The following is a 12,228-nucleotide window of genomic DNA, read 5'->3' as shown; positions in this document are numbered from 1 at the left end:
GGTTTATTTTGGTGACTTAAGATTTATGCAATACAATTAGGAATAGTACTCTCAATTAGTTTCTGTAATTGGTATCACATCTATAATTTAAAATTAGATAGTGCTTGATTAAATGAATGTGCTAAGTGTGTATAAAATTTTGTATTAATCTAACAATGCAATTGAAAGATATCTAGGTTTTGGTACAAGAAGATATTAAAAGTTGGTAGTTTAGGGTCAAGTAGGATTTCTATGATATCTAAAGATCTACTTATTGAATCAATGTGAAATTTGGCACGGTCTTAGAAGACTTCAAGATTAAGCTACATTTGAATTTTGAGTTGAAGTTAATATTTGAAGAAGGAAATATTGCTAATAGAACATTTGCATCAACTTTTAAGTTGGCACCCAAGTAATATTAATGTAGTTTTTAGACTTTTTCTTCAAATTTGTAAGTTGGATTGAGCTGAATATTTTAAAGCATATAAAAGACTTATAGTGGTATTTGCATGAAAAATTTTATACTAAGTGGACGACCAAATTAAGAGTTATAGATTGCCAAAGCTCATTGACTAAGATTAGAGCTTACAAAGAGAAATCAAAATTTTCTTATTATAAAAGCAATAAGACAATTGGAATTTATATGTAATTGAGATTATTAAAAAGAATTTTTTTAAGTACTTTGTATTAGCTTTAAGCACTTTTAAATTGAAATTTGAATTACATTCTTCTTATATAAATGAAACATATTAGGATTTCTTAAATATTTGTAAAACACAACTTCACCTTCCACAACCAGTTGCTTAGTGCATTTTCAAACAAAATAATATGTATTATGATATTAGAGTTTATAAAAATCTATCTTATATTTTAGATTTCTCTTTTGGAGCCATATAAGATAGTGAATATTTCAAGAAGAAGATAAATACTATGGCCTCCTACAGAAGTGGATAATAATCAAAAATTTCAAGTAGAAGAAATCTTAGACTTGAGGTGGTACTGATTTAGGTTGAAATATCTTATTCATTAGCATGGATACAATATTAAAAAATGCATATAAGAGCAAGAAAAAAATATTATAAATATAGTAAAGGAAATCAAAGCTTTTTATCAACAATATCCATCAAAACTAAGATGAAGGAGAGCAAATCTTTATTATGAAAAAAATATAATTTAAAAAAGATTAGATTCTACCTTCTATTTTTGTTTTTAATTTTTATATAATTGTAGTATTAACAAGATAGAAAATCAATAGTGAGTAGATTTAACTCAAAAGCCATCATTTCCTAACTTATTGAAGAAGACATTGGAATTACTATAGACTTCAAGACAAAGTAATAAGAATGAAGACCTTCAAAAGTGACATATTCTTCCTTGAATAGATGGTAAGATACAAGATGTTTGGTATTATGATCTTAGAAGAGAGTCTCGATGTTTGGTAATTTTATTAGAAATAGAAACAATTTTTGATGGTATTATAAATATTTTATTTGAAAAAAGTTACAAAGGTCTCAACAATGATCAAATAATAAGGTAGTTATTCCGCCTTAGAATAAGACATTATCAATAGCTGAAATGACCTATCAACTACCTTTAATGGAAACAAAGATCAAAGTTCCTAGCAAATATAATTTGCCACATCTTAAATTTCTTCAACATATAATTATTGCTCCTTGTGGAACTTGTCCCTAAAAAAGGGAGTAATATCATGGATATATTTATTATAATTATTATCTAAGTAATATGAATAGATAAAAATAAATAAAAATAGATTAATTTTATAATATCTTCTAAAAAAAGCTTCTAAGAAGCTTTATATATTATATTTTGACTTTATATATGTTTGTAATTGATTAATAGGTTAGAGATTTGGTCAACAAGTTAACCACATGCTATACATATTGATAGCTTATAAAATAAGGTAACTATGTAGTACCCATTTAAAAAAACTTACCTTGCAAGTTAAGATAAGTGTTGTACAAAGTCAACATGTTTTGGAGGTCCTTTAGAATGTTGCCATGTAACTACTAAGTAGTTAGTATATACAGAGGCAAGAGCAAAGCATTCTTCACTCTTATCAACTTCTTTCTTATTTTTATGACTTCAGTCTTTTCTTTATATATATATTCTGATTAAAAGTGTCAAATACATGAATTAAAAAATGATACATAAACCAATGAAATCTGTGTCAAAGAAAAAGTGATAAAATAAAAATAAAGAAGTATGTATATTAAAAGAAATTAAAATGGCTTATTACCAAAAATCAAGAAAACTTGAGACTCTTGAAACTAGACTAGAAGCAAGAAAGAAGTTGACAAGAGTAAAGATGGCTTCTTTCTTGTCTCTCTATATATACTATCTAATTAGAGACTATGTGGTGATGTTGTATAGGACCTCCAATATGTATGACTTTGTAGGATACATGCCTTGACTTACAAGGCAAGTTTTTCTGCATATATCTCATATATTTAGCTTGATCCTCAAGCTAACAACATGTGTGGCATATGGCCAACTTATTGACCATGTTTCTAATCCAAAAAGTCAATTATAGATACTTATAAAGTCAAAGTAGTATCTACAAAGCTTCCAAGAAGCTTCTATAGAAGATATTATAAAATTAACTTACTTTTATCTAATTCTACTTATTTCTATCTATTTATATAGGTAATTATTGGCTCACATGTATATGTCCATGACTTTACCTCCTCTTTTAGGAACGAGTTCCACAAGGAGCGGTCATCATATGTTGAGGAAATCTATGATGCGACAAATTATATTTGCAATATACTTAGATCTTTGTTCTCTTCAAAGATGGTTGATAGGACTTCTCAACCATCAATAGTATCCTATACTAGGGTGAGAAGATCACCTTGTTATTTGATCATTGTTGAGGCCTTCATGACTTCCTTCAAATAAAATATTTAAAACATCATCAAAAGTTATTCTTACCTCTAATAAAATTACCAAACATCGAGAAATTCTTCCAAGGTCGTGATACCAAATGAGTTGTATCTTACCATCTATTCGAAGAAAAACATGTCATTCTTGAGGATCTTCATCTCGATTGTATTGTCTTGAAGGTTGTGACAATGATAATATCTCATCCAATAGATCAGCAAACAAAAGTTCTTCAGCAAAATCTATTAGTTGTTAGTTCTCTATCTCTTTAGCATCACAAATACAAAGCTACAAATAAGGATTGAAAGTAGAATATTATCTTACTTAGATCTTGTTTCTTTTATAGGGAAGATCTTCATTTTGATTTTGATGGATGACATCGAAGAAAAGCTTCCACCTTCTTTACTATATTTGTAAGATTTTTTACTAGCTCCTATGTGCGTTTACTAATATTGCATCTATGCCAATGAAGAAGATATTTCAACTTATTTTGGCTTCGCCTTGGTCTAAAACTTCTTCCACTTCAAATTCTTCATTGTTATCCACTTTTATAAGAGGAGGTGGCACTTATCTTCTTCTTGATATATTAACTATCTTATATAGTTAAAGAAGAGACACATGGAATACTGGATGGATTTTCATTGACTTTGATAGATGTAAATGATATGCAATTGGATTAATTTGTGCAAAAGTAAGAAATGGTCTAAGTCTATGATAGTCCAACTTATTACAAGGACATGTAGTTTTGATATTGTGATGAAGTAACAATACCTTGTCATCCACGTGAAATGGTGATTGTTCCTTTTGATAGACATCTTCATTGATCTTTTGTTGTTCTCGAGCTTCTTTTAACAGTGCCTTCATTATTGTATATAGCTCTAACAAATAATTTATCAAATCTTTTGCCACATGATTATAAACTTTTGAAAAGTCAAAAGTATCAAGTTATAGATAATAACCATAATTGGCAAAAAAAGGTATTTATTTTATAGAAGAATGTACCGTATTATTATAAGCAAACTTTGCCAATGGCAAAAGAGTTGTCCAATCATCTTTTTGGTAGTTGATGGTATATCTTAAATACTATTCCAAAACTTAATTAACACGCTTTTGTTTGTCTATTGATTTGAGGATGGAATGTCGAAGATAATTTTATATCTACTTTTAGAATCTTAAAAAGATTCTTCCAAAATCATGATACAAATTGAGTTCTCCTATATGATATGATATCCTTGAATAATCCATGATAAAGATAGATATTGTTAAAAAAGAGTTTGGCTATTTCTTCATATATGATAGATTTTGTACATGGTACAAAATATACCATCTTAGTAAAACGATCTACTATCGTAAATATAGAGTCATAAGAACTTGAGATTATAAGATCTGTGATGAAATCCATAGAAATAGAAGGCCATAATTGTTCTCGAATGGGTAATGGTTGAAGAAATCTGTAAGGTCGATGATGGAGAGTTTTTGATCTGGAACAAACATTGTATGAGTGAATAAAATCTTTTACACCCTTTCACATTTTTAGACACCAAAAATCTCTGGATATAAGCTCTAAAGTCTTGTTGTATCTAAAATATTCTACTACTGGAAATTGGAGACGTGCTTGAGTAATACGTAATCATGCTTCTCCTTTTAGAGTATATAATTGACCTTTGGAATAAACTAGATTATTTTTGAAATCAAACTTAGAGGTATCTTGAGACTTAGAAGAAGAATTCTTCATATTGTGAACAAGAGGATTAGCAGACATACTTGATTGGATTTGTTTCACAAAGGTGGAATCAACAGTCAATGCTGATTTCATTACTTGAAGATGAAAATGCTCTAGTTTCAAGAAAATGATTCTTTGTTGATCAAAAGATGCATCTCCTTCTTTTGGTACAACATAAAAACATCTAAAATGGATGTTTGACAAACCTTGTCTTTTGGATCGATATGTGATCTTGATAAAGATATGCTCCAATGGGCTTGGCGATGATTTAAAACACGTACTGACATGAAGTACTCGAGATTCTTATGGTCTGTATAGATGGTGATTGAACTAGAAGTGCCTTCTAAATAATGACAGCATTCTTGAAATGAATCCACAATTGCAAGAAGCTTTGTGTCATGGATTTTATAGTTGATCTCGGCTCCTAAAAAGTTTTTGGAATGAAAAGCTACGAAGTGAAATTTATCATCGATTCCTATTTGTGACAATACATCACGCAAAGCAAAGCCTAATGCGTTTGTTTCCATAAAAAATACCTTAGAAAATTTGACATGATACAAAATTGGTACAAGATTGGTATCTTGTTTAATCCTCAATAATCAACACACATCTGCAATGATCCATCTTTCTTCTTCAAAAATAAGATTAGAGCTCCTATTGGCGATTTGGAATGGTGTCTAAAATTTTGGCCGGATTTTCTTCTATATATTTTTTGAGTTTAGTCAATTCATTTTGTGATAAACTATAGATTGATCCAAATGGTGGTTGTACTCCTTCTTGAAGGTCGATTGAGTAGTCATAGGAATAATGTTCTAGAAGAGTATCTGTATTCTTTTTCTCAAATATATCTTAAAACTCATGATATTGGCTTGAAATGCCACTTGAAGTCTTTGCATCATTAGGAATATGTGTAGCGTAAATGACACAAGGTGATCTCTCTTTTACAGCATGCAAGAAAGCTCTTGCACCTACAAACACAGGTTTTATTGTGTTAGACTTATAACTTTCTACTAAATTAATTTCACTCTTAGTTATACTTTTAAAGAAGTGAAGAGCATGAGAAATCCAATCTATGTAAGGATTATACTATTCTAACCATGATAAACCTAAAATGACTGGATTAGAAGGAGATCTAATTATATTAAAGAATATGCAAGTACTATGACTATTTATTGCTATATCTATAAAAAGTGTTTTATGAAGAACATTTATAAATTCTTTCAATTTATACTTTTTTATATATTTTCAAAATCTATAATTTTTATTATGATTTTTAAATCTATATATAAGGCTCTAATATGCTAAATTTTATTTATATTTTAGGAATAATAAATTAATTTTAAATTTTATAATAAACAAAAAGAGAAGTTTATATTTAATATATAAAATAAATATAATTAATTTCTTAAATTAAGTATAAATAAAAATATTTAATAGTAATTAAAATATATCATAATAAAATTTTATAAAAATAATTTTGAACTAGCTTTCAATTAGATTATATAATATAAATAAGATACTTAAAAAAACTATGTAAGCAAGAGAAATACAATCATCTTCTATTAACTTATGCTATTTGCTCAAAAGATTTTTTCCTTCAAATAACTATTAATATTTTCTTATTGTTTTATATTTGTAATCGTCCCTTAATAACAACTATTAAGATGAAATAAGCAATTTACTTAAGAACAAAAATAATGATAGATTAGAGAAGAAGGTATAGGTAGGAGCTTAAGACATCAAGTAATGAATTATCCAATAAAAAATTTACAATCCATAAACTATCTATTTCTTTAAACAACTTGTTACAAGAGTTACTATGAGATTTGAATAAAGAATTTTATATTAGTCAATACAAATAATGCAAAACTATTTGAATTGGAAATAAAGAAAAAGTATGGCCAATTCCAAAGCACCAAAATATTTATTAATCAAGCATTAGAGATGAGAGATTATAGAAGATAATAGATTATTGTATTTAGAGTGAATAGCGAACAAAATAGAATCCTAAAATAGAAAGGTAGTTGAGTAATAGATAAAGAGTAATTGAGGGAGATTTTTAAAGATACCATGGTTAAATGCACAAGGAAGTTAGCATTGGAAATCAAGTTGTAGTAGCTTAATCCTCACAACCCTCTCAACTCTTAAAATGACGTTGTTGTATTATGTGAAAATCAAGTTAAAAATATACTAGGCATTTTATTGTAAAAAGCTTTGATCTTACCTTAAAGTTAGATTTACAATCTAAAAAATAATGTATAAGATATTTAAAAACATCTTATTGGTAATATTAAAAAATTTTAAAAATCTTATCACATTCTATTTAACTTCAAATAAATCCTAAAGAATTCTTTAAAATCCCTAATTAAACTGTAAAGAAATCACAAAAAAACCTTAAAGAAATCTCAAAAATATCTTAAAGAAATTCTAGATAAATTATAATTGAAGCCTTATGAAATTCTAATATAATCCTAATCAAAATATAATTGAATCTTCATCAAATTCATAATCAAATTTCAACCAAATTCTAACCAAATCTTTAATAAATCCTAAAAAATCCTACAATAGATTTTAATTTTTAATAATTTTCTATTTAATTGTTGATCTTTATTCAAAACCTCTACACTTCTCAATTTACTAGTTAAAAACAAGAATAAAAAAATCAAAAAAGAATCAAACTTACCAATTGAGAGAAAATACTCTTGAGCCACTTAGGTGTTTGCCATCAAGACAGTGTACCACAAACCATCAAACTTTGCCCATTCTTTGGTGGTGAGACTATTTGAAACCATGCACTTAAGGAGTGAGGTTTATTACTATCCCAATTTTTGTGTAAAAGATCTTCAACAAAGCCTTATTCTTTAAAGCTTGTTTGTTAATGCTTCTATGGAACTTTCTTTTGAAAGTTTTCAGAAAAATGCTCTAATACCATATTGGAACTTGTATGTAAAAGTTTAAGATAAATGTCAAGTTCAGTAATGAGTAATAAACATTCTTAATAATAATTGTGGGTTAATACCTGTGGTTTATACTGACAAGAAGGGTGCATCCATGAGGGTTGCACCCCTTGTACAGGGTGTGACTCTTTGATATTGGCACAATCTGTTTATGTGACGTGTTTTCTAATAGACCAGCTGCAAATCATTTGACCAGAATTGATCCAGTTTAAAACTGTGGTTCACCAGTAAGAATGTAGCAATCCGGCATTCGCTTTCCCAGCAAGTGCGAGTTTCCGATGTCAGAAAAAGATAAGAGGCGCTATTGGAGCGAGCATTTCGACCTTACGAACCGATGTCTCCTCACCAATTGCACTCGCTTCCAAAAGTGAGTTGCCTCCACTCACGAGCGAGCTTGTATCCTAGCAAATCATTGGCCCAGGTTCGGATCACGCCCTATCCGCACAAGTTACCGATCTTTCTTACTTGTCTCCCCCTCTCTCCGTTGTTGGCTTGGAATATCAGCATCAAGCAGCTGTTTGAAGCGCGTGGGCGATCGTCGTAGCTGCGAGCTTGACACGAGAGGTGTGACCTTCCTTCGCGAACCTCGTCCGGTCGTCGCCATGGCCGCCGTCGCTTGCACCTCTTGCGCCTCCCCCGCGACCTGCCTTGTGCAGAAGTCACTTGGGACCTCCTCCAGCCACCGCGCTGCTGCCAGGCCTGTCGCCGGTAAGTTCATCTGCGATCTGAAACTCGATTCGGTTTTGGGAAGCATGGGCTGGGTTGTTACGGGATGCGGAGTGCCAGTACTCAATCTAGGATGTGCGTGGGAATGGGAGAGAGGGGATCGTTTTCGTCGCTGATTGGACTGAGTGATGCGTCGCACCCAGGTGTCCCTGTGCTTGCCATGCCCAGGATCGTGTGCTCATTGGAGAAGAAGGAATCCAACAAGGGTGACGTCAATGGTCTCCCCCAACTCGCTGCCGCCGTGACCTCCGCAGCTACCATGGCCTACGCCCACCCAGTGTTTGCACTCGTGGACGAGAGGTTGAGCACCGAGGGGACGGGCCTGGGTCTGGGCGTGAGCAACCCGAAGCTGACTTGGATTTTGGTGGGCGTCACCGCGCTGGTGTGGGCAGTGTACTTCACATACTCGTCAACCTTGCCGGAGGGTGACGATGACTCGGGTTTGTCGTTGTAAATTGTAGGAATCGCTGCGTCCCCTGCCGCTGGGCGAAGCTACGGCTGGTAGCGTTTTAATGTGTATCAATTAGTCGAACATCCAACATGAAATTTGAGCAGAAGCTGTGTTTGTGTGCTGGTGTATCGATTTGTGCCGATGATGGGTAAACGGGACAGTGTACTTCGAGTGAGGCGGCGTGCTGACTGCGATGTGGATAGGGAGGTGTCTCTGGACTTGCTTGGCGAGATCCTTGCAGGCTCCTGGGAACGTGCAGAAGCACGGATACTGCATGGACCTGTGAGTGCCGAAGAGAACTTGACCCGCATGTTCGAGATGGTCATGTTGTTTGGTCATTCGACAAAAAAGAATATATATATATATATATATATATTTACATATATTGACACATGTATAAATGTTAAACCGGAATGAGGATTGACGAGTGAAGTGGTGACCGGTAACCCGTGATCGAAGATGGCAATGTCGGGACCGAAACATTTGTGATGGCGAGAATCGGAGAACGGGATCGGAATCATAATTATAGTTTCATGTCCAACCGCAAGATACTCGAGGAAATGTAATTAATACGTGGAATGTAACACTTGATGTATGCAATATCGCAAGCTCACAGTTAGCAAGGCATCGTCACTCATGTTTGGCCCTCGGATTGCAAGTAATCACGAGGTACGTTCCCACATGCAGCTCACAGATATGGAATATCCTGTGCGTCAACTCCGGATGAGGATCTTCAGCATGAAATTAAGAACTACCCCCTGTCCTCTCAAATCTCTGCAACATGCCCGCATGAGTTCCCCATGGAATATTAACTTCCTCCACAACGACGATACACCAATCCGAGCATTGAAATACACTCGTAGAGTGAATTTTCAGCGTTAATCGATAATCGAACAGGATGCCACAGAGCGGCGGTGGATAGTAGAACTTGCATCCGATGGGTGAAGACGAATCGAACAGTAACAAAACAACCCATTATCACGGACATACTGAGACACAAACCTCGTCAATGGTATCTGACACTGCGATAATGAAAGGAGGCACAGTAGCGAGTTAAAATTGGCTCAAACTGTACAACACATTTACAGTATACTGCTACGCTATAACTCGAAGGGCAACTCTCCGGAGCAATGGCCGTGGCTGGAGACTCATTCCACTTGTAATTTATTCGATGCAGATCGTCGCGCATCAGAATGGTTTGGCACAATTCCGTGTGACATATTCGATTGCGGGATCGGCTTTACCGCTGACTGCAATACCCTTCACACTGCGGAGACACTTTACGTTTTCCGTACACACTGTCGCACAATCCTTTTCGTGGAGCCTCGGGGGAGCGTCTCCAGCGCCATCCTGCTCTTGCATTTGTTCCAGCACGTGAATTTGCGTTCCGATTCGCAGACACGTCGGCTTCTGAATGTATTTGATACTTGTTCACTCTTCACGCGTCCCCTATGCTGCTCCCTCGCACAAATCACCGTGTATTTGGGCCGGCAAGTAGGTTGAAAGCCACCCTACCTGCCATGTCTGCGGGAAGCATGAAAGCGTTGCACTTGGCCCAGAGAGGAAGCTGCACAAACCGCCATGTTAAAATCGAATTAGATTCCAGAACTTGTGTCAAGCTGGAGAGACGGTTTCTGACAATCAAATATAACCTCATCGTCTGGAGTCCGCGGGGAGTCCGCGGGGAACTAGTGAATCACCTCGTGGAAACACATGAATAATGGGCCCAGACATTGAACCATGTCGGATCCCAGGCGCTTGCAAATTTGGGACAATTCATTCGCAGTCAGATTTCTGTCGTGTCCATAGCCAGTCTGCACAACCACAGAATCGGTCCCTTCAGATCGGAGTGTCGAGAAGGCAGCCAAACGGGAGCAAGAATCGCCTACTTAACCATCGAAATCGAGGAATCGATGTCCAAGCGAACCAGGGATGATACCTGAAGGATCAGCATGAGCTCAGTGAGCTCATGATCGAAACTGCTGTGGAACGGCAACGAAGTTAACTTGAGCATTCTCCGGACCTGCTCCAGGTCGTCCTCAGCGATGGTTGACATCGCTGGTATGGATATGGGAGGAGGTGCAGGTGATGCAGCTGCCACTGCTGCGGATATCCGAACAAGTGCCGCCAAGCCCTTGCCCATCTGATTGAGCACTTTCTCGCGCATGGTATCGTTCTGCGAGCATTGCAATGCAACTCGATGGGTGTTAGAATCTGAGGAGAATCGCGCTTCATCGACCAAACTGCAGTGAGGATGGCAATTGGAAATCTGGTGCAACTTGAGGTCATCTGGAACTGATGATTTTTACCTCCTCGCCCAGGCAGTGTTGCAAAGTATCCTTCATAATTGCTGTTACGGCCTCCTCGACACTCGAGCAGTTACCGTAGTCGTCCTGGCTTGCTCTACAACATATCGTTGCCTGCAAAAGCAGCCCCCGCAAAAGCATGGGCACCCACGCGTTAGGAAGCGCTCATTTATGCTTGGGAGAGTAATTCGTCAGGCCAGGACATTTTGAATTTCCAACAATATTAGCTGTACATAGAAACTTAAGAATTAACTTGTCATGATATCAGTACTTCGATGCCATTGTCGGAAACAACCGAGCGCACCGTGGGCCTCTTACATTGCGAGATTTTGTCGTCGTGGTTATGATTTTCACTGTTGTTCCTCGGAGAACACGGGACGCGAGCTGAGCAGTTCTCAGAGATGTTGAAGCACTGGTGATGATTCTTGATGCAGAGATTTTTCGTGAATCAGTGCGATCCCTCCCAACTTTATCGCTGGATTGGGAATCGAGCAGCCTGCATTGATTAATCGATGCGGTTGCAGCCATTGTGTCGATTTTGACAGTGAGGGTCATGATGATGACTTTAAGTAAGGTACACTACAGTACCCTCAGCTCAATTGCAAGATCGAATTATTGAGGATTTACTGCTGCGGCCAATGGCCTCGATCGGATTTAGAGCTGAGCGAATGACGCAGATAGTATAGATCTACAGCAGGAACAATTTACCGCTCACTACAATTAGCTAAGCATGTGTGTTTCCTGGGTCTGCCAAAAAAATTGAGAACTCCGGAGACCGCTCAACTAGCATTCACGTCAGATAGTGGGAGTCTACTGAAAGAATCCCTTTGAAAGATAAACGAAACTAACTTCAGCATTTGTCGTCATGAATTGCCTCCCAAGCACGTACTAACTGAACATGCCGTCGTCACTTACTCACAAGTGCTGATATGTGGTTGTACTTATAAGCTCAGGGAACTCCAAATAGGACGGAGCGTCGGTCTAAAATAAAAAGCTGCGTTGACATCCAATTTCTTTGGATTCATTTCTGTGATCCCAGTGGCGAGTCTGCGTGAATTCGAATCCGGTCTAGTCCGATGGAGTGGAAAGTTCCGAATCTCGTGGTACCGACCCTACTGGCTCGGAGGTTAGGCGTCAAAGGCTTTTCATCGCCGCAAAGATTCGGAAGGTCGAGCCAAATGTTGATTT

General features: G+C 35.9%; 2 protein-coding genes across 2 annotated transcripts; one reads left to right on the top strand and one right to left on the bottom strand.

Annotated features, from left to right (window-relative positions):
* The first annotated feature begins 8,062 nt into the window (after window positions 1–8,062).
* LOC112275174 (photosystem II reaction center W protein, chloroplastic) lies at window positions 8,063–8,840 on the top strand. Its single transcript, XM_024505289.3, has 2 exons — window positions 8,063–8,265; window positions 8,427–8,840. Exons 1-2 carry the CDS (start codon window positions 8,160–8,162, stop codon window positions 8,735–8,737), a joined length of 417 nt encoding a protein of 138 aa, XP_024361057.1. The 5' UTR covers window positions 8,063–8,159; the 3' UTR covers window positions 8,738–8,840.
* Window positions 8,103–11,989, bottom strand: LOC112274998 (uncharacterized). The gene is made up of 5 exons (XM_024504910.3): window positions 11,359–11,989; window positions 11,044–11,154; window positions 10,674–10,910; window positions 10,435–10,548; window positions 8,103–10,301 (listed from the first exon to the last, which is right to left on the bottom strand). Exons 1-5 carry the CDS (start codon window positions 11,593–11,595, stop codon window positions 10,206–10,208), a joined length of 795 nt encoding a protein of 264 aa, XP_024360678.3. The 5' UTR covers window positions 11,596–11,989; the 3' UTR covers window positions 8,103–10,205.
* Between the last annotated feature and the right edge of the window lie 239 nt (window positions 11,990–12,228).

Source organism: Physcomitrium patens, chromosome 22 (genome assembly GCF_059467195.1).
Source record: "Physcomitrium patens ecotype Gransden chromosome 22, ASM5946719v1, whole genome shotgun sequence".
NCBI lineage: Eukaryota > Viridiplantae > Streptophyta > Bryopsida > Funariales > Funariaceae > Physcomitrium > Physcomitrium patens.
This window is presented reverse-complemented; position numbering and strand designations above follow the sequence as displayed.